This window comes from Phragmites australis, chromosome 12 (genome assembly GCF_958298935.1).
Source record: "Phragmites australis chromosome 12, lpPhrAust1.1, whole genome shotgun sequence".
Lineage (NCBI taxonomy): Eukaryota > Viridiplantae > Streptophyta > Magnoliopsida > Poales > Poaceae > Phragmites > Phragmites australis.
Genome location: NC_084932.1, coordinates 28,804,790 through 28,824,898, shown reverse-complemented (window position 1 = coordinate 28,824,898; position 20,109 = coordinate 28,804,790). Strand labels below are relative to the sequence as shown.

General features: G+C 42.5%; 1 protein-coding gene and 1 non-coding gene across 2 annotated transcripts; one reads left to right on the top strand and one right to left on the bottom strand.

Annotated features, from left to right (window-relative positions):
* The first annotated feature begins 837 nt into the window (after positions 1-837).
* LOC133886085 (uncharacterized) lies at positions 838-3,424 on the top strand. Its single transcript, XM_062325811.1, has 2 exons — positions 838-1,384; positions 2,747-3,424. The coding sequence occupies exons 1-2, from the start codon at positions 1,038-1,040 to the stop codon at positions 3,255-3,257; spliced, it is 858 nt and encodes a 285-aa protein (XP_062181795.1). The 5' UTR covers positions 838-1,037; the 3' UTR covers positions 3,258-3,424.
* Positions 3,425-18,478: 15,054 nt separating this feature from the next.
* Positions 18,479-18,560, bottom strand: TRNAS-GCU (transfer RNA serine (anticodon GCU)). Its single transcript has one exon. It is a non-coding gene; the product is annotated as a tRNA-Ser (tRNA).
* Between the last annotated feature and the right edge of the window lie 1,549 nt (positions 18,561-20,109).

Here is a 20,109-nt window from a genome sequence, read left to right as displayed (position 1 = left end):
GATCTTCTGGTACCAAGTACCCTGTTTAGCCCCGATCACTCGCCGTCGACCGCTAAGTTACATCCATCACATGTACACTATGAGACCAGCAAACATGTATCTTCAGAACTATATAACATCATTACATGTTAGTCCAAATCGAAATCAAGATGAAAAATATCAGACGTAACAAAAATATGAACACCGAATGGTCGTGTAACACCAGACCATCCGGTGAGTACAACTTCACTATAACTCGATTTGCATTCCTCTCCGAAAAAAATAGTCTGGTGATCACAAAATCCCAACACCGGACAATCCTGTGAACACCTCAACATGTGCCTCAGAACTGAAAAGCTATGATGATACTCTCCGGTGTTCACACGTCCATCACCGGATCATCCGGTGAGTACATCATCACTGAAAATTAGTTCTTCAACCTCTTTAAAAATATTTATCCGGTGAAGCCTCCGGTGATCACCTGTGCACACACCGGACTATCCGGTAGGGCTACCGTATCAGACTTTCACATTTGTACTATTCTCTGAAAAAATTAGTCTGATGCTCACTCTCACCTACACTAGATCTTCTGGTGAATGAATTTTTCTCTGCCTATACGCTGAAAAACTCTGATGCTCACATCTCACACCGCACTATCCAATGAGTGCAAGATTCCTGCACCGAGACACCGATACAAATTCTAATTCTTTTTAACTTTGATTAGACAAATTATGCATATATTAACCAACAAAAACCATATAAACATTATCACTTATCACACATGGTAAACTAAAGCACATCTCAATTTGCTTTGTTAGCGTGACTCCATCTTGGCACGTACGTGCACAAATCTCTCTCTCTCTCGTCAGCTTTACGCTTCTCTGATTCCGCGTCCTTATCTCGTCGCCATGATAAAGCAATGATTCGGTTGTAATCGAACTAGATCACTCGACACACACTCCTCCCCTGCAGCGCCGACCCCACGCGGATCCGAGGGCGGGCCGGGCGTTCTCGGCGAACAGCGCGAGGAAGCCGAGCTGACCACCAGCTTGCCGTCGATGGGGTCGTTCAAGGGCCACGTGCTGCCGGGGACGCTGTTCCTGGCGGTGGGCCTGTGGCGGGTGTGGGCGTCCGTCGCGCGCTTCGCCGCCGGCCCTTCGTCCTTCCGCGTCCGCGCCTGGAACCCCGTCTCGGCGGGGCCGGCGCCGCTGCGGCTTCTGGAGCTGTACGTGGTGGCCGGCGGCGCGTTCGCGGACATGTGCGTGGAGGTGCTCTACTCCACGCACCTCCGCATCTTCGCCGGCGGCGAGGTCAACCCGGCCCACCTCAACGACCTCGAGCACGGCGGCATGCTCCTCATGTTCTTCCTCTTCGGGGCGCTCGCCCTTCTCTCCCAGAAAACCAGGTCAGCTCCGTCTCGCCACCGCCATCGATGACGATGCACTCTTTCTTCTTCCTTGCTCATCTCCTAGACTCCTACACGGATCAGCACCAACGCGATCGACATTATTAAGATCCCATTTTTTCCCTAAAAGAATCATTTTTTCTCATTTGAACCTGGAAATGAACATAAATTTAGAACTTTCCATGTTGCACGCGATTAGGATTTGGATCAAGGATGAATGAACCGAGCTAACTGCCACGGGCGTCGTACATGCGAATTGAAAGAAAAAGTCGACATTTTTGCTTTGGTTAGTTGGGTGTTGTAGGATTCTTCATTGCAAGGGCATGGCTGGTCCAGGGCTCCAGGCTAAGCCATGTGGTCTAGATCACCAAAACTGATCCAGCTTGGCTAATGGCTAGTACTTACAATAGTTCCATAGTACTTTTTTTGGAAAGAAATTTCCTAGTACCTTTCTGAATGCATCCTTTTTTTTTTTTTGAAAGAAATTTCATAGTACCTTTCTGAATGCATGTAGTGCCATTTCTCCAGGTAGCCAATAGCCATCCCAATTTGTAGAAGAAAAAGGTATTTATGAACATTGTTAATACTTAGTACTCCTAGTTGTTAATTGTGTAACAGTGAATAGATTCTTCTTAACTGTGTTCACTGCACTTAGCCTCTCATCAGTGAAAAAAAAAACTGAATTGGCATGACGGAGGCAAAGACTTCGCTATCAGTTCTTGCATGCTTGAGCTGGACAAAAAGATAACTCATGCAGATGATTTTCTATGAGTTGTAGTACTTGTAAAGTGGGAGGTGGACTATGGTGTCACACCGTCACTACTGTAAGTGCAATAGCAAGTGCAGGCTGACTCTGCTCTGCATTTGGCTGTTGGGGGCCCAGTTTGATTTCAGTGGAACTGGAGTGAGTCCCTGCTTACCTTTTCCCCTGCAATCATATGGCCAATTGTCCCTGGCTCTCACACCCACAGTTAACAAAAGGGAGTGATGGTTCTTATTTTTGAAGCTGGTATTACACAACAATCATGGCCTCATCACCCTGTGGATGAGAAAGTAACCATTAACAGTTCAACACTTTTTAGTGCAAGGAACCTTCAGTTTTTGACAAATCCAGTGCAAATAACATAACTAAGCAGTCGGGACGTAGGAATTTTGCCGGAAACAAAACAAAGTTTATAAAATTCGTGTGAAATTCATACCTGCTGGAAGACATGTTTTTGCCTTTAGTTACCACCCGGTTTAAGCTCTCTCCCTACTTTTCATTGCCATTTTTAGTATTATCAATCAGTTTAGTATAGTTGATCGCCATGTCATACAGAATTATCATAGTAACATAAGCTCTCGCAATGGTGATCGCCGCAGGTACCTGCCGCTGTCGGACGGCGCGCTGAGCCTGGTGGCGGCGACGGCGTTCACAGCGGAGTTCCTGCTCTTCTACTTCCACTCCACGACCCACATGGGCCTGGAGGGCTACTACCACTACCTCCTGGTCATCCTCGTCGGCCTCTGCATCCTCGCCACAGTCCTCGGCGCGCTCCTGCCCGCCAGCTTCCCCGCCGACCTCGGCGCCGGCGTGCTCATCGCCCTGCAGGGCCTGTGGTTCTACCAGACCGCACTAACGCTGTACGGTCCCATGCTCCCCGCCGGGTGCAGCCGGGACGCCGACGGCCACGTCGACTGCCGGAACCGCGCCGCGCAGGAGCGCGCCGAGCAGGTCGCCAACTTCCAGCTGTTCGGGATCGTGTTCCTCGCGTTCGTGTACGTGCTCGGGTGCTACGCCGTCGCCTCCGCGAGGTACGGACACCCGGACCTGACGACGACGCATGGCAAGCACGTCGCCGGCGCCGGCTCCGAGGAGGAGTGCGCGATCTAGCGGCCATTGCTGCTGCGTTCTTCTTGGATTTGGTATAGGAGTGAATATATGTTCAGAAATGGCTGAGCTGTTCGGAGTTTCAGAATTGAGCTCAGCTAAGGGTACGCAGTGTACATTGGGATTAATTACAGCAAAATAGCCAAATATTTTGGCACAAATTCACCAAAGCTTTCATCACTTGCTTAATTTCTGTTGTAACAGTTACTGATTTTTGTATGCTTATTACAGGAGGGATAGAATAAGGGAGAGAGAGTTCGTGTTGAGTGCAAAGGCGTTCTTTTAGCGAATTGTGTTGTACATAGCCAGATGTTGGTTCGATTACTTGACGGTCTCAGAAAAAGAAAATTGCACCGTCTGTTCATATGAAATTTCAGAGTTTTCCTTTTCTTTTCCTCGTGTGATGTCCATCCCTCTTGGATCGAGTCACGCGATCGCTTCGCTGGTTTCCCTTCCTCTCTCCGAACGCTCCACGGCTTCCATGCACAAGTGCGTTGTCGCCGATGCAGCGACGGCTTGCCGCCGGCTAGGTTGTCGTCTGCGTTGCCCTGCGACCTGGCCCCCCTTTCCTCCCGCATGCTGCTACTACTTGTTCTTCTACGACCTCTCCAAAACCCTAAGCTCAAAAGGGGAGAAATTTTTGGTAAATTTGGGTTTCGAAGTTGAAATTTTGATTACAAAGATCTAATTACGTATTAAAGTTTCGACTTTTAAACTAAATTTTCGAGTTCAAAGTTATTTTTCTTGGGGTCAAAGCTGATGAATATGAGTTCAAAGTGATGGTTTATAAGAGTTCATAGTTCTAATCTGGTCGGTTTTGGAGGACTTCAAAGTTCAGGGTATTGAGTTTACAATGACCTGTGTGGGTTAAAGGTAATTTAGCCTTTTCGTTTATGAATACAAAGTTGATTGATATGTGGTTAAAAGTTGTCGGCCTATGTAGTTCAAAGTCAGTGAGGGATGGGATTCTGGCTGTCGACGATTGGTAAAGTTGAATATGTGAATGCTTATATAAAGTAGAAATATCTTGTCATCAATTATACGTATTAAAGATAGATAAGAGATTTTATACAAGTTCAAACTTTCTTTAGGATAATAGTTATATGTCATGTTTCGTCTTGATTAATTTTAAAAAAGATAATTATAATTGAAATGTGTCTAGATCAAATTATAAGACTCTGTACGAGTTCTCTCGTGTTCTAAGTTCTAAAGTCTTTTACATGGATGTGGATTGCTAAAGGCAGTGGTGAGCCTAGCAAGGGTCATGAGTGTACATACATACACCTAGAAATTTTGACAAAAATAGTATATATCGTATTCTACAACATCCAGTTGATAACGAGCCCAATAGCCCAAGTGATCAATCCCAAGACGCAACTACAGCCTGCCCAAATGGCCTGAGTGGCCTAGCTAACATCCAGAACTTCATCAGTCACCAGACCACCACTCGACCTACGCGTTGCCACCCACCACCGGCCTAATGGGCCGACGCACGCCCCTTGCAAGAGTCAAGATGCAGCATGGCGGGGAAGCGCTAGCGAGGTGCCGACGGGGCGCAACAGCTTGAGTTGTCCTCGACCAAGATGGCACCAGTGACTACGATGGCTTCGACTCCCTCTCTGACACCGACAGCCACGGACATGGCCCGCGGTTGAAAGTGCCTAGAGGGGGGGTGAATAGGCTTTTCTGAAATTTAAAACTAAAAACAGCGGATTAAACTGCCGGATATTCCGGTGAAGTCCGGATACTCCGGTATGGTCCGGAGTATCCGGTCTAGTCCGGAGTCTCCGGCCTGACAGGAAATTTCAGAATAAATTTGAACTAAAGATCACAGCTAGATTCTATGAGTTGCTCTAGGTCAGGTAGATATTACTAAGCTAGAATAACAATTAAAACTAGCAAGATTGATACTATAGCAATTTAAATGACAAATTATCAAATGCACACGATCAAGTAAGTTTCACAAGTAAGAACACGAGAATATATCCCGGAGTTCGGCCACCTCACAAAGAAGTGCCTACGTCTCCGTTGAGGAGCTCACAAAGAGCCGGGTCTTCTCTAACCATATCCTCTTCTAGCGACCACAAAGATCAAGCTAGAAATTCTTACTCAATATGAAGATGCTTACAAACTTCCCGAGGCACACCACAAGTTTTGGGTGCTCTTCGGGCGACTCCTTTCCTTCTAGAAACCCAAAGCTTCAAAGGAGATGATCGCAGTAAATGCTCGATGAAGAAATCAATGCTCAAGTGGCTTGAACCCTCTCCAAACACACACTCTCAAATTTGTGCAAATTTGGCTCTAGAGATGATTGGAGAGGCTTTGAATGCTCTTAAAATGCTCAAAAGGTCTCAAGGAAACCAGCCACAGCAAGCTCTAAATGATATGGAGAGAGGGGGCATTTATAGCTCTCTCTCACAGACTAGCCGTTACTGTTTTTGTCAGAGCTTACCGGAGTATCCGGTTATACCGGAGTCTCCGGTCCTAATTCCAAAAACGGCGTCAGAACGGTCACGAACGTGTCAGAACTAGCCGTTACAGTTCTGTTTAATTACCGGAGTCTCCGGTGAACACCGGAGTCTCCGGTCCTAACAGATTTTCCAAAACAGACTAAGTCCGGAGACTAGCCGGATCCTCCGGCATCTCCAGGTACCGGAGTATCCGGTGAACACCGGAGACTCCGGCCTTTACTACTTTTTATCAAAAAAGATTAAAAGCTAATCGAGAGCCTCTGCCGGAGTCTACCTCGGAGATTCCGACTGCACACAAAACATTTTACCGGAGTATCCGGTGAACACCGGAGACTCCGATCTTTTTCTTGAAAAGATTAAACCGTAACCGAGACTCTCTGCCGGAGGCTAGCTCGGAGACTCCGGCTGAACGCTGAGTACCGGAGTATCCGGTGAACACCGGAGACTCCGGACTCTGAAGATTTTTCAGAAAGAGTTTCGTATCCGTGAGTGAATGTGTCTCTCAATTGGGTGATTCTAAAGGATCTCTTGAGCATTGAGACACTAATCAAGCAAATGAGTTCATCCATCTAAGAAAAAATCTATCCTAGACTCAATTTCAAAAGTAAAAAGAATTTAAGCCCTATCTTGTATCCTTCGTTGATTCTTCAATTGTTTCGACGGGCGTCAATCATCATTTACCTTCACAACTAATGCTCATACCTGTTCAATACTCACAAAGCATGTTAGTTCTTTAATCGTTTTGTCATCAATAAGCCAAAACCCACTTAGGGGGCCTAGATGCACTTTCAATCTCCCCATTTTTGGTGATTGATGACAACCCGATTAAAGGATACACAAGGATATATGAAAAAGGTTTTGAATTCTAGAAGATATGGTAAGCTCCCCCTAAATGTGTGCATTGTTTTAAGCGAAGTTAAACAACAATGCATTTATTTAGGAATTTGAATCCACAAGAGCTCCCCCTATATCCTAGAATCCGTGGGATGCAAAAGTTTATGATAAGACATAGAGCACACAAAACTAATAAAATTACAACAATCATCATACTAACATAAAAGGTCTTATGAATTTAAATAACACAAGGTTCATCACAAATAAGAATCCAATTGTCCAACGGCGAAAGAAATTAAAGGAGACCAAAACTAAGGAAACTAAGAGAAAGGATAACTATCTCTCCCCCTTTGGCATCAAGCACCAAAAAGAGAGAGAGAGCCTACTCGCTGCTACCATCTTCCTCATCATCTTCTTCCTCGTCTTCACTTCCTTCGTTGCCGTCAGAGGAATCGTCTTGAGCTTGTTGTTGAGAACTCTCGGCTGCTACTTGAGCTTCATCATACCATGCCCAAGGGTTCTCAACCTCAAAAGGTGCACTCTCCGCTTCATCTGACTCAATAGGAGAGCAAGGAGGTTGGAGATTCATGGATGTGTACATTTGTTTCTAACGATTCTCCATTTTCTTTAAGCGAGCACCTTGATCCTTGATTTGAGTGGCATTGTGAGTGCAAATCTTGAAAATTGCTTTGAGAGCACTCTTGATGAATGAAGACCCTCGAGGAGGAGCGCGTCTCGAGGCAAATGGTCTTGAGCTAGGAGGAGCACGAGGAGGTGATGGAGATGGGGAGGGAGCTCGAATGTTCAAAGGCCTTATTCTGTATGGTTCATGCTTAATCTCCTTTACAAAAGTCTTCTTGGATATCCTTTCAATGATAAACATGAGATAAGGGGCATATCCACAACTTTTTATGGGCGACTTGGATGTAAAAACAATTTCCTCCCAAAGAAAGTGAGCCACGCTGAAAGGAGCATGATCATTTGACATGGCTGCAAGGAGATTTCTGGAGATACTTTGAACTGTAGTTGCATCTCCACTCTTGGGCGCCAAGGTGAGCCAGAATAGGGAGTTCAAATATCGATAGAAAGGCCTCATCCCTGTGAGTTTTCCGAACTCAACTCGTCCATGATTTAGATACATGAACCCAATTTCTTCCAATGTTAGTTGATTCTCATTGTGAATTTGATCCTTGGAAGTATCTCTGGCATCTAGATGGAAGTAGTGAGCGAAGCCTCTGAAACTGATCCTGTATTTGACTCCCTCTGTCATCCAGTGCATAATGGGATTTTCACATCCCCCAAACCACACTGTGGCATAGAATTGTGCGATAACCTCCTCGCACCAATCATACCTGAAAGCCATAATATTTTTTACCCTTTTGCTCTCACAGGCTGCAATCACTTTAGTGAACACCGGGTCGTTCTTCCTGGCCATATAATCCCAATCAATCCATTGCATGGGAGTAATAGGCTTCTTCTTGGCCAAAATTACTGTCTCATAGAAGTCTGCCTGAAAGTCATTCCAGAAACGATAATCGGCAACATTCTTCTCAAAATCATATGGGTTGTTCAACCTTTCACTAACAACCCTTGATACATTCTTCATGTAGTTTACTGTCCTTTTTGGAGCATCAACAACAGAAGCAGTTCTCCGGGGTCTGTGAAGCTTTAAGGGTCCAATGACTTCATCAGCTTGTTCTTCTTCATTATCCTCGGATTCAGATGAGTTATCTTGTGCAACACCTTTGCCTCTTTCTTCAGTAGAAGGCATTCTTCCTCGACCTCTTCCTGCAGTTACTTTGGCTGGCCCCTTTCCCCTTGCAGACTCTCGGCCTCGCATAGCTTGAGATTTGGTTCGGCAGATGGTCACAAGGTCACTGTCACAACTTCCAGCAACTCCGCCTTCCTCAATGTGAATACCACCACTTGCGGCTATTTTGCGGACTCTTTCACCGCTAGCATGGCCGCTTCCACTATCTTCTGATTGGGCAGGAGCACTTGATTCTTGAGCACGGGGGTCACTTCTTTGTTTCTTTTTCCTCTCGAAAGTGCGACCCTTCTCAAAACGGTCTCCAGCCATTGCAAGAACACCTAAAAGAAATGGAATGAACAAAGAATTTTGAGGAAAAAAGGATTGGACAAGAAAAGCTGAAATTTTAGGCTGATACCGGAGTATCCGGTGAACACCGGATACTCCGGTCGGCCCCAACAGGAAACCTAACCAGCTAGGGTTTGGAAGATATGGCCAACTAGAGATGAAACAGGTTTGGGAATGGGTTCTAGAGGGTACTAGGAACTATTCTACAAAAGAAAAACAACTCTAGACGAGAGCATTGAGAGATCGGAAAGATTGTTGAAAACGGTACCTTTGAGCTCAAATCCTCCGGGGATTTTTGAGAATAGGGATCTCCGGAGATTCCGACCTTTAATCCAAGAGAGAAACGTAGCAAGACTTGAAGATTCTTTGGTTCCTCTCAAAATCGCCAGAGAGAAGGTTGTTTGGAGAGAGGACAAGAGAATATATGGGAAAAGATAACTGTTCGGGTTGGGGGAATATATAGAATTCTGGAGACACCGGAAACTCCGGTGTAGACCGGAGAGTCCGGTCCTGACACTTTTACGGGATACTCCGGTGGAGACCGGAGACTCCGGTCCTGACACTTGTACCGGAGACTCCAGTGAATACCGGACTATCCGGTAACTGGAAACGGAACGGAATACAGCTGAGGCTGTGAACAGTGTCAGGTCCGGATACTTCGGTGAACACTGAACATTCCGGGACCTTGAACTGTCACAGCAAGATTTAGAGCTGAAGAATTGGGAAAGAGATTTTCTGGAAGGAAGATGTTGGACAAGATGATTAATTTGTCAAATGTGATCAGCCAATCAAGCATCATTACATAACTATGATCACAAGTTACAAATTATGATCGAGAGATCAAAAAATCCAAATAATTTTGAGAAAAACACTCAAAATGCAGTTTTCGCAAACTCTTAACTAGGAAAGCTATAAATCTACAACAAGCAAGTGTATGCAACAGTTCAAGCCACGTTCCGAGAATCTAGGATATTTAATTCACTTCTCAACTCACAAAACCTTTGCTCATCTAGTGGTTTAGTGAGGATATCGGCTAATTGTTTTTCGGTTCTCACATGGCGAATGTCAATATCCCCTTTTGTTGTATGATCTCTCAAGAAATAGTGTCTAATATCTATGTGCTTGGTTCTTGAGTGTTGTACGGGATTGTTGGCTATTTTGATGGCACTCTCATTATCACATAAAAGTGGAATTTTGGAAGTTTTGTGGCCATAGTCTCTTAGAGTTTGCTTCATCCATAGGAGTTGAGCACAACATGCTCCCGCGGCAACATATTCAGCTTCGGCAGTGGATAGAGCTACGGAGTTTTGTTTCTTGGATGACCATGACACTAAGGACCTACCTAAGAATTGGCAAGTTCCCGAAGTGCTTTTTCTATCCACTTTACAACCGGCATAATCGGAGTCCGAATAGCCGATAAGGTCGAAGGATGACCCTTTTGGATACCAAAGCCCAAGGTATGGAGTATGAACTAAATATCGAAGAATCCTCTTAACGGCCATTAAATGGCACTCTTTGGGAGCGGCTTGAAATCTTGCACACATACACACACTAAGCATGATATCGGGCCTAGATGCACATAAGTAAAGCAAAGATCCAATCATGGAACGATATACCTTTTGATCCACACTTTTGCCTTCTCCATTGAGATCAAGATGTCCATTAGCTTGCATGGGCGTTTTGATTGGTTTGGCATTCTCCATGTCAAATTTCTTGAGCATATCTTTGCTGTACTTGGTTTGACAAATGAAGGTTCCTTCCTTGAGTTGCTTGATTTGAAATCCGAGAAAGAACTTCAATTCTCCCATCATGGACATCTCAAACCTCCTTGTCATGATCCTACTAAAATCTTCACAAAATTGTTGATTAGTAGAACCAAATATAATGTCATCGACATATATTTGGCAAACAAATAAATCATTATCAACATTCTTAGTAAAGAGAGTAGAGTCGGCTTTGCCTATTTCAAAGCCCTTTTTGTCAAGAAAATCCCTAAGGCATTCATACCATGCTCTAGGAGCTTGTTTTAGCCCATAGAGCGCCTTATGGAGTTTAAAAACATGCTCGGGATGTTTGGGATCTTCAAAGCCGGGTGGTTGCTCCACATACAATAATTCGGAGATTGGTCCATTTAGAAATGCGCTCTTCACGTCCATTTGATATAACTTGAAATCATGGTGAGTAGCATAGGCTAATAAAATACGAATTAACTTTAGCCTAGCTACGGAAGCGTATGTCTCACCAAAATTCAAACCTTCGATTTGAGTGAATCCTTGAGCAACCAAACGAGCTTTGTTCCTTGTTACTATCCCATTTTCATCTTGTTTGTTGCGGAAGACCCATTTTGTCCCAATCACATTTTGTTTTGGCCTTTCCACCAAAGACCAAACTTTATTTCTTTTAAAGTTGTTCAATTCTTCTTGCATAGCCATTATCCAATCCGGATCATCAAGCGCTTCTTCTACCTTCAAAGGTTCCAAAGAGGAAACAAAAGAGTAAAATTCACAAAAATTTGCAATTCTTGAACGAGTAGTTACCCCCTTTTGTATATCACCAAGGATGTTGTCCACGGGGTGATCTCTTTGGATACTTTGATGAACACGTGGATGTGGCACTTGTGATTGATGTTGGATGTCTTCCACTTCATCATTCAAAAAATTGTTCGGATCTTTATGGTCTTGATGTTGATCTTTTGATCTCTTGTCGTCTTGATCTTGAGTTGACATTGATGGTTCAACTTGCATTGATGAAGATGGTTGATCCCTATCAATTTAAGCTTCTTGAGTCTTTTCTTGTTCTAGGGGCTTGATTTTGCCAATTGCCATCTTCTTGATTGCTTCGCTTGGTATTTCTTCATCACCTAAAACATTTGTATCCACTTGCTCCACTTGGGAGCCATTAAATTCATCAAATGTTACGTCTCTCGCAATTTCAACACATCCGGTGGATTTGTTGAAAATACGGTAGGCGTAGGCATTTGAACCATAACCAAGCATAAATCCTTCATCTACCTTTGGAGCAAATTTAGAACTTCTAGCTTTCTTGTTTAAAATAAAGCATTTGCTACCAAAGACTTTAAAATAGGAAACATTTGGCTTGTTACCGGTTAGAAGCTCATATGAAGTTTTGTTCAACAACTTGTGTAAATATAGCCGGTTGATGGCATGACATGCGGTGTTGATTGCTTCCGCCCAAAATTGATCCGATACTTTGTATTCATCAAGCATTGTTCTTGCGGATTCAATTAGAGTCCTATTCTTTCTTTCGACCACTCCATTTTGTTGAGGGGAGTATGGAGCCGAGAACTCATGCTTAATTCCTTCTTCATCAAGAAACTCTTTAACTTGTATGTTCTTGAATTCGCTTCCATTGTCGCTTCTAACTCTCTTGATCTTTACTTCGAATTCATTTTGTGCTCTTCTCACAAACTTCTTGAGAATGGCTTGAGTTTTGCTTTTATCATGCAAGAAGAATACCCAAGTGAACCGTGAAAAATCATCAACAATAACTAAACCATATTTGTTACCGCCGATACTTATGTAAGTGATTGGCCCAAATAAGTCCATGTGAAGGAGTTCCAATGGTCTTGACGTGGTCATCACATTTTTCAAGGGATGAGATGCTCCAACTTGCTTTCCCGCTTGGCATGCACTACAAACTCTATTTTTATCAAAAGTCACATTCGTTAGTCCTAGAATATGTTCGCCCTTTTGAAGTTTGGACAAATTCCTCATGCCAACATGAGCAAGTCGGCGATGCCAAAGCCAACCCATGCTAGACTTAGCCATCAAGCAAATTTTAGGTATCACTCCATCCGTTGAAAAATCAACAATATAGAGTTTACCCTTCAACTTGCCGGTAAAGACTATAGAGGCGTCCTCCCTTCTAGAGACGACCACACCCTCATTTGTAAAAAGACAATTATAACCAATTTCACATAATTGAGATACGGATAATAAGTTGTAATTGAGTGATTTTACTAACAAGACATTTGAAATGGAAGTATCATTTGAGATGGTAATTTTACCTAGTCCCATTACCTTTCCTTTTCCATTATCGCCAAAGATGATGTTTTCATGAGGTCCTCCATTTTCTTCAAAGGAGGAGAACATACTCTTTTGTCCGGTCATATGATTGGTACATCCGCTATCAATGACCCAACTTGATTCACCGGAGGAGTATGCCGACAAAACAAAGTTATGCCTTTATTTTAGGTGCCCAAATTTGTTTGGGTCCTTTAGCGTTAGTCACAAGCACTTTTGGCACCCACACATTTCTTTTTACAATTCTATCTCTTGTGCGGGGATCAACATAGAGAGCAACCACTTTACCACGGTGGTCTCTCTTTAGCATGTATGAGGCATAAAAGGAACATTGGGGGGCATGAGCCTTCGGTTGCCTTGTTTGAGTAGGGTGATCAACTTGTTTGCCTCCTTTGACAAACTTGAGGCATTCCACTCCATTCAATACCACACGATCATTTGGCTTGCTTGTATATTGGTCAAAACTAAGACCTCTCTTTTGCTTATTGTCTTTGGCTTGAATGGTCTTGTAAAGTGCATCCTTTGACTTATAAGTTTTGATGCACCCATATTTGACCAAAGCATTTAGCCTCTCATTTTCCTTTTGTAATGCTTGCAAGGATTCAATATTAGTTGTACAAGCATTCATTTCAAGGTTAGAACAACGAGAACATCCATTGCTAGTAGATGCATTAGATAGTAAATTTGCTTCACTAGAGTTAGAAGAGCCTTTCTTAAGAATATCAATTTGTGTTTCAAGAGTTCTATAATTTTCATCTAAACAAGATAATTTCTCTTGAAGCAAGAAATTGTTACTCTTAAGATCGGCAATTGAGGAATTGGCTAAATCACAATCTTTAGACAATTTCTCAACTTTTTCTTTCTCTTTAGCAAAGAGCTCCTCGAGTTCAAGGTTTCTCTCCTTTTCAAGGATGAGCAAGTCTTCTTGTCTCTCAAGGGTCTTTTCATGACTATCTATTGTATCCATTAGCTCCTTTATTTTAGCCATGACATTTTTATTCAAACCTTTGAATAAATTATCACAATCACTATCATAGTCACTATCACTATCTAGGAGCTTGGATTGAGATTTTACCTTGCGGTTCTTGGCCATGAAGCATTTTGGGGAGTCTCCATCATCATCATCATCACTCATTAAGAGTGATTTTCTTGGTGTAAGCTCATGAATAGCAATGGTGGCGACTCCTTCATCATCGGAGTCCGAATCGGAGTTGGAATCCCACTCTTCTCCAATATGTGCTTGACCCGAATATTTCTTCTTGTACATCTTATTCTTGTCTTTCTTGTATGACTTGACTTTATTGTCTTCTTTGTCCTTTCCCTTCTTCTTGTTTGGACAATCGGCTATAAAGTGACCAATTTCGCCACATTCATAGCATGCCCTTCTTGATGTTCTCTTCTTAGGCATGTCTCTCTTGTACTTTGAATAGCCTCCTTTTCTCATGAATTTCTTGAACCTTTTCACAAAGAACGCCATTTCTTCATCTTCGAAGCTTTCATCATCACTTGTGCTTGATTCTTGGACTTGCTTGCTTTTGCTTGCCTTGAGTGCAATTTCTTTATGCCTTGAGGTTGAGCTTTGTTTAGCATGAATCTTCACTTCATTAGCTTCTTCTTCCATGAGCTCATGAGCAAGAATCCTTCCAAGCACATCACTTGGTGTGAGCCTCTTGTAATCTCTTCTCTCACGGAGGAGCGTCACCAAAGTGGGATTTCTAGGAGTAAATGCTCTAAGTAGTCTCTTGACCACTTTGTGATCATCAATGTCCTCGCTTCCAAGTCCTCTTAGCTTGTTCACAAGCACCATCATCCGATCATACATTGCTTGAGGAGTTTCATGATCCTCCATCACAAATCTTCCTAGCTTTCCCTCAAGCAATTCTATTTTGGATTCTCTCACACTTGTAGTCCCTTCATGAGCAACTTGAAGTGTGTCCCAAATTTGCTTAGCTTCCTCAAGTCCATCCACTTTGTTGAATTCCTCCGGACTCAAGGCACTAAGCAACACACTTGTAGCTTGAGCATTGCGATGTATATTTTGTTCTTCACTTGAGGTGAGCTCTTGGTCTTCCTCCGGCAGCTCAAAACCTGTGCAAACAATCTTCCAAATACTTGGATGAAGAGAAATTAAGTGCATTTTCATTTTGTGCCTCCAAGCAGTATAATGTGTACCATCGAAGAATGGTGCACGTCCGGAAGGCACGGAAATGTAATTGCTAGAAGAATTCAAACGATCATAATTGAAAGGAATCTCACTTCCCTTTCCTTTACCATTACCATCATCACTTCTTGATGGATCATCTTTGGGACCCCTCGGACTTCCGGATGTCGACATAATGATTCCCTCCAAGCGGTGAAGCCTTGTAGGAGGTTAGGCTCTGATACCAATTGAAAGTGCCTAGAGGGGGGTGAATAGGCTTTTCTGAAATTTAAAACTAAAAACAGCGGATTAAACTGCCGGATATTCCGGTGAAGTCCGGATACTCCGGTATGGTCCGGAGTATCCGGTCTAGTCCAGAGTCTCCGGCCTGACAGGAAATTTCAGAATAAATTTGAACTAAAGATCACAGCTAGATTCTATGAGTTGCTCTAGGTCAGGTAGATATTACTAAGCTAGAATAACAATTAAAACTAGCAAGATTGATACTATAGCAATTTAAATGACAAATAATCAAATGCACACGATCAAGTAAGTTTCACAAGTAAGAACACGAGAATATATCCCGGAGTTCGGTCACCTCACAAAGAAGTGCCTACGTCTCCATTGAGGAGCTCACAAAGAGCCGGGTCTTCTCCAACCCTATCCTCTTCTAGCGACCACAAAGATCAAGCTAGAAATTCTTACTCAATATGAAGATGCTTACAAACTTCCCGAGGCACACCACAAATTTTGGGTGCTCTTCGGGCGACTCCTTTCCTTCTAGAAACCCAAAGCTTCAAAGGAGATGATCGCAGTAAATGCTCGATGAAGAAATCAATGCTCAAGTGGCTTGAACCCTCTCCAAACACACACTCTCAAATTTGTGCAAATTTGGCTCTAGAGATGATTGGAGAGGCTTTGAATGCTCTTAAAGTGCTCAAGAGGTCTCAAGGAAACCAGCCACAGCAAGCTCTAAATGATATGGAGAGGGGGGGCATTTATAGCTCTCTCTCACAGACTAGCCGTTACTGTTTTTGTCAGAGCTTACCGGAGTATCCGGTTATACCGGAGTCTCCGGTCCTAATTCCAAAAACGGCGTCAGAACGGTCACGAACGTGTCAGAACTAGCCGTTACAGTTCTGTTTAATTACCGGAGTCTCCGGTGAACACCGGAGTCTCCGGTCCTGACAGATTTTCCAAAACAGACTAAGTCCGGAGACTAGCCGGATCCTCCGGCATCTCCAGGTACCGGAGTATCCGGTGAACACCGGAGACTTCGGTCTTTACTACTTTTTATCAAAAAGATTAAAAGCTAACAGAGAGCCTCTGCCGGAGTCTACCTCGGAGACTCCGACTGCACACAAAACATTTTACCGGAGTATCCGGTGAACACCGGAGACTCCGGTCTTTTTCTTGAAAAGATTAAACCGTAACCGAGACTCTCTGCCGGAGGCTAGCTCGGAGACTCCGGCTGAACGCTGAGTACCGGAGTATCCGGTGAACACCGGAGACTCCGGACTCTGAAGATTTTTCAAAAAGAGTTTCGTGTCCGTGAGTGAATGTGTCTCTCAATTGGGTGATTCTAAAGGATCTCTTGAGCATTGAGACACTAATCAAGCAAATGAGTTCATCCATCTAAGAAAAAATCTATCCTAGACTCAATTTCAAAAGTAAAAAGAATTTAAGCCCTATCTTGTATCCTTCGTTGATTCTTCAATTGTTTCGACGGGCGTCAATCGTCATTTACCTTCACAACTAATGCTCATACCTATTCAATACTCACAAAGCATGCTAGTTCTTTAATCGTTTTGTCATCAATAAGCCAAAACCCACTTAGGGGGCCTAGATGCACTTTCAGCGGTGCTATGAGAACCACTTACACGAACCTTTTCTTTATGTGATCTCTAACATTGAACTTTTAGTTGGGTTTTTAACTTTCATTGTTTGTAAAATTTTGACATTAGGTTTGCACGTTACTTTAGAGTATGTTTTATGAAAAAGACTTAGGACCTGTTTGGTTGGATTTTTTCTGCCTTTTTAAGTAGGAGCTAGAAAAAAGTCTAACCAAATAGGTTACTGAGAAGCTAGTTTTTGAAAAGCTGAAAAAGTGATTTTGGAGGAAATGAACTAAAAACTAAGAAGCTAATTTGAAAGGAGCTTTTCTGATTTTTATGGTGTTGAGAAACTAAAAAATTATTTAAAAAATCAATAACAAAAAGTCATCAACCAGAAGTCAGAAGCCAGCTTTTCAATCAAAAACTGAAAATTTTAACCCAACCAAACACAGTCTTAAAAGACTCCGTGATCTTTCACAAAATTGCAGCCTTAGGTACCTTGAGAAGCTGCAAGATATAGGTAGATTGTTCTCACCACTGAATGGAACAACAAGCTGCAAAAGATACCGACCCAGATTCTATGTACATCTCGGGCCTCGTTGGTCTACGCAACATCGGTGGACCGGATGCCCCTCGACATCTCCGACCGCTATCTAGATCTGCATGCAAATCGACCATAAAAGTCTTCGGAATCCTTGGGAGATTTTCCGTTGGTGTTGGTTCGTTCCCTTGCCCGAGAGAAATCGACGACAGCGAAGGTGGTTCTGACATGGGCATGGGAACCTGCCGTCACTCCAGGGTGTCACCGTTGGCTTGATTTCTTGATGGTCTCGGAAAATAGAATCACTTGGAGTAGTAGTTTAGGCTGTGTTTGTTTGCTGTTTTTGAAATTACTTCTGCTACTGATAGAAATCAGAAGTCAGAACAAACGAGGTTCTGGAGAAGTGGTTTCTGAGAAGTCAGAAGCATGTTTCTGAGGAAAATGAATTAAAGCTGAGAAGCTCGCTGAGATGTGTTTCTCTGAGAAGCTATGTGCTGAGAAGCCAAAAATTTATTGTAAAAATCAACAACCTATTTCCAAAAGCAGCTTTTCAAATAAATCAAAAGTACAGCTTTTCAGAAAAACTTAAATACAAAAGCTCAAACAAACACGGCGTTAGTGTCTGCATTGTGATATTATTATACCGTTTGTTGGTATCAATCTTCACAGTCCTGCCCCTTCGACTGCAGAAAAGCGAACCAAGTTGCTTCACGTAATCTGCAGCTTGTGCCATTGGTCATCTTGTGAGTCATGTAGATTTCAGAGCATATTTATACAGATGTCGGCATAGTGGTGGTTCGTTCATAAATACACCTTCTGGTTATAAATACTTGTTTTTTTTATTTTTTTATGATCTTCGGCGTACAAATTTGATTATTATTTTCTATCAAAGTATAATTCTAATATATAATAGAAATATAAAAATATTTTTAAGAAAAATCTACATATGTGATTTTTATGTTCCAAACTAAATATTTTAAAAGTTATTAATGATTAAAGTTTTAAAAGTTTGATCAGATCTTAATCAAAACAAAAGTATTTATGATCGAAAGAATATAAATATGCGTGATTCATTGCAACTACGAGGATTAATTAGCGCAGCAGAGATGAATCGCTAACGGAGAAAAACAGAGAATTTTTTTTGACCGGAGAAAAGCAGAGAATTTTTTTGACCGGATTACAGGAAAGGGCAACAAGTTTAGGGACAATAACGATTTTATTTATAAAAAAATACCTTGCGGAAAACAAATGCCAAAATGTTGCGACGCCTGAGAGATTCGAACTCTCGCGGGGAAACCCCATGTACTTAGCAGGCACACGCCTTAACCACTCGGCCAAAGCGTCGCTTTGCGTACTGTGCTTCGCATATTATATACTTAAATGTTAGCGAGTAGCAGATAGGCAAAGGCTTTTAGATTTATTTAATGGTTCATACGATACTTTTTTCAGACGATGTTTTTTTTTTTAAGAAGACCTAATTGGTACGAGACTTTGGCCGCCGGTTTTATCGCCCTATTAGGAATAGCATGTAGTGCATAAGAAATCTTACGGATAAAAGAGCTCACTAATTTGAAAGTGGCAGTATGTTCAACCCACTCTGAAAAAAACAGGAAAAACAGAGAGTAAAATTAACAAAATTATTCCAACTATGTTCGTGCAGTCACAAAATCGCACTTTTAAGAAACGATTTTATGGAGCCACTCTCAGTGTTTCACAAAACTACACTGCTAAGGTTCTGCTCAGACCACAATTCTATTTGCGTAATGTTCCATAAAACCATACTTCTGTTTGCATAATCTTTCATAAATCACACTTTTGAGCACTCATGTCATATTTCACCTTGTGTGGTTGGCAAGTGCCTTGCTCCTTAAATATGAATGCTTGAAAATGTAGTTTTATGAAGACAAAATTGTCTCCATGACACTAAAAGAAGGTGGCTTTATCCCTATGGAACACACTTACGTTCGATATTGATCTTAAGACATTGCGAAATTGTGGTTTTGTCTGTAGGACAATTGTAGCGAACATGATCCTTATAGGGTATGTAATATGATTTTGATGATTAATGATAATATAATCAATAGGACTAACATGTTTATCAAGTATATGTTTTAGTAGGTCTCATAGATGCAACGTATAAAAGAGTTACCGAAGTTGGAACAAAGATAGGATTAAATTGAACAAATTTCAAAAAAAAAAATATACACGCCGGATGATCCGGTGATGGAGGAATTGTACATGCTGGAGCTTTTGTCTCTGAGCATTTGTAAACGCCGGATAATCCAAGTGATTGAAGAAGTTGTGCACACCGGAGCATTTCAGAAGTTCAAGTTCAAGTGGTCCACGCTTCAGATGGTCCAGTGCATGAAGTTGTGCACGTCGGAGCATTCCAGACGTTGAAGTTCAAGTGTTCCACACGTCGGATGGTCCAACGCTTGAAGTTGTGCATGCCGGAGTATTTTCCAGAGATTTCCTTTGGTTCAATGGAAGATGGAGTTATACACGTCGGATGGTCCATTGCATGTATCGAAAGGCTTCGCCGGAGGATTTTGTATAGTAACACCTAGTCTTTGGTGGGCGATGCACATCGGAAGGTCCGGTGTTCGGAGGTGGTGCACGTCGGATCATCCGACGTTCAGATATGACCGTTGAAACAACAACTAGTATGCGAGGTTGAGGCTATATATACCCCCACTCGATCATTTGAGTGTGTTGGAGTTCAGAGAAGCTCATATACACTTGAGGAGACATCTAAGCTACCAAAGTGCTAAAAGTGATCATCTAAGTCAATTAACACAATATTAGAGAGTGATTAGTGCTATTAGGCCTAGAGAGAGTTGTTGCCAGGTATTGCTATCTAAAGAGGGGATCAAGGAGTGATCCTAACTTGTAT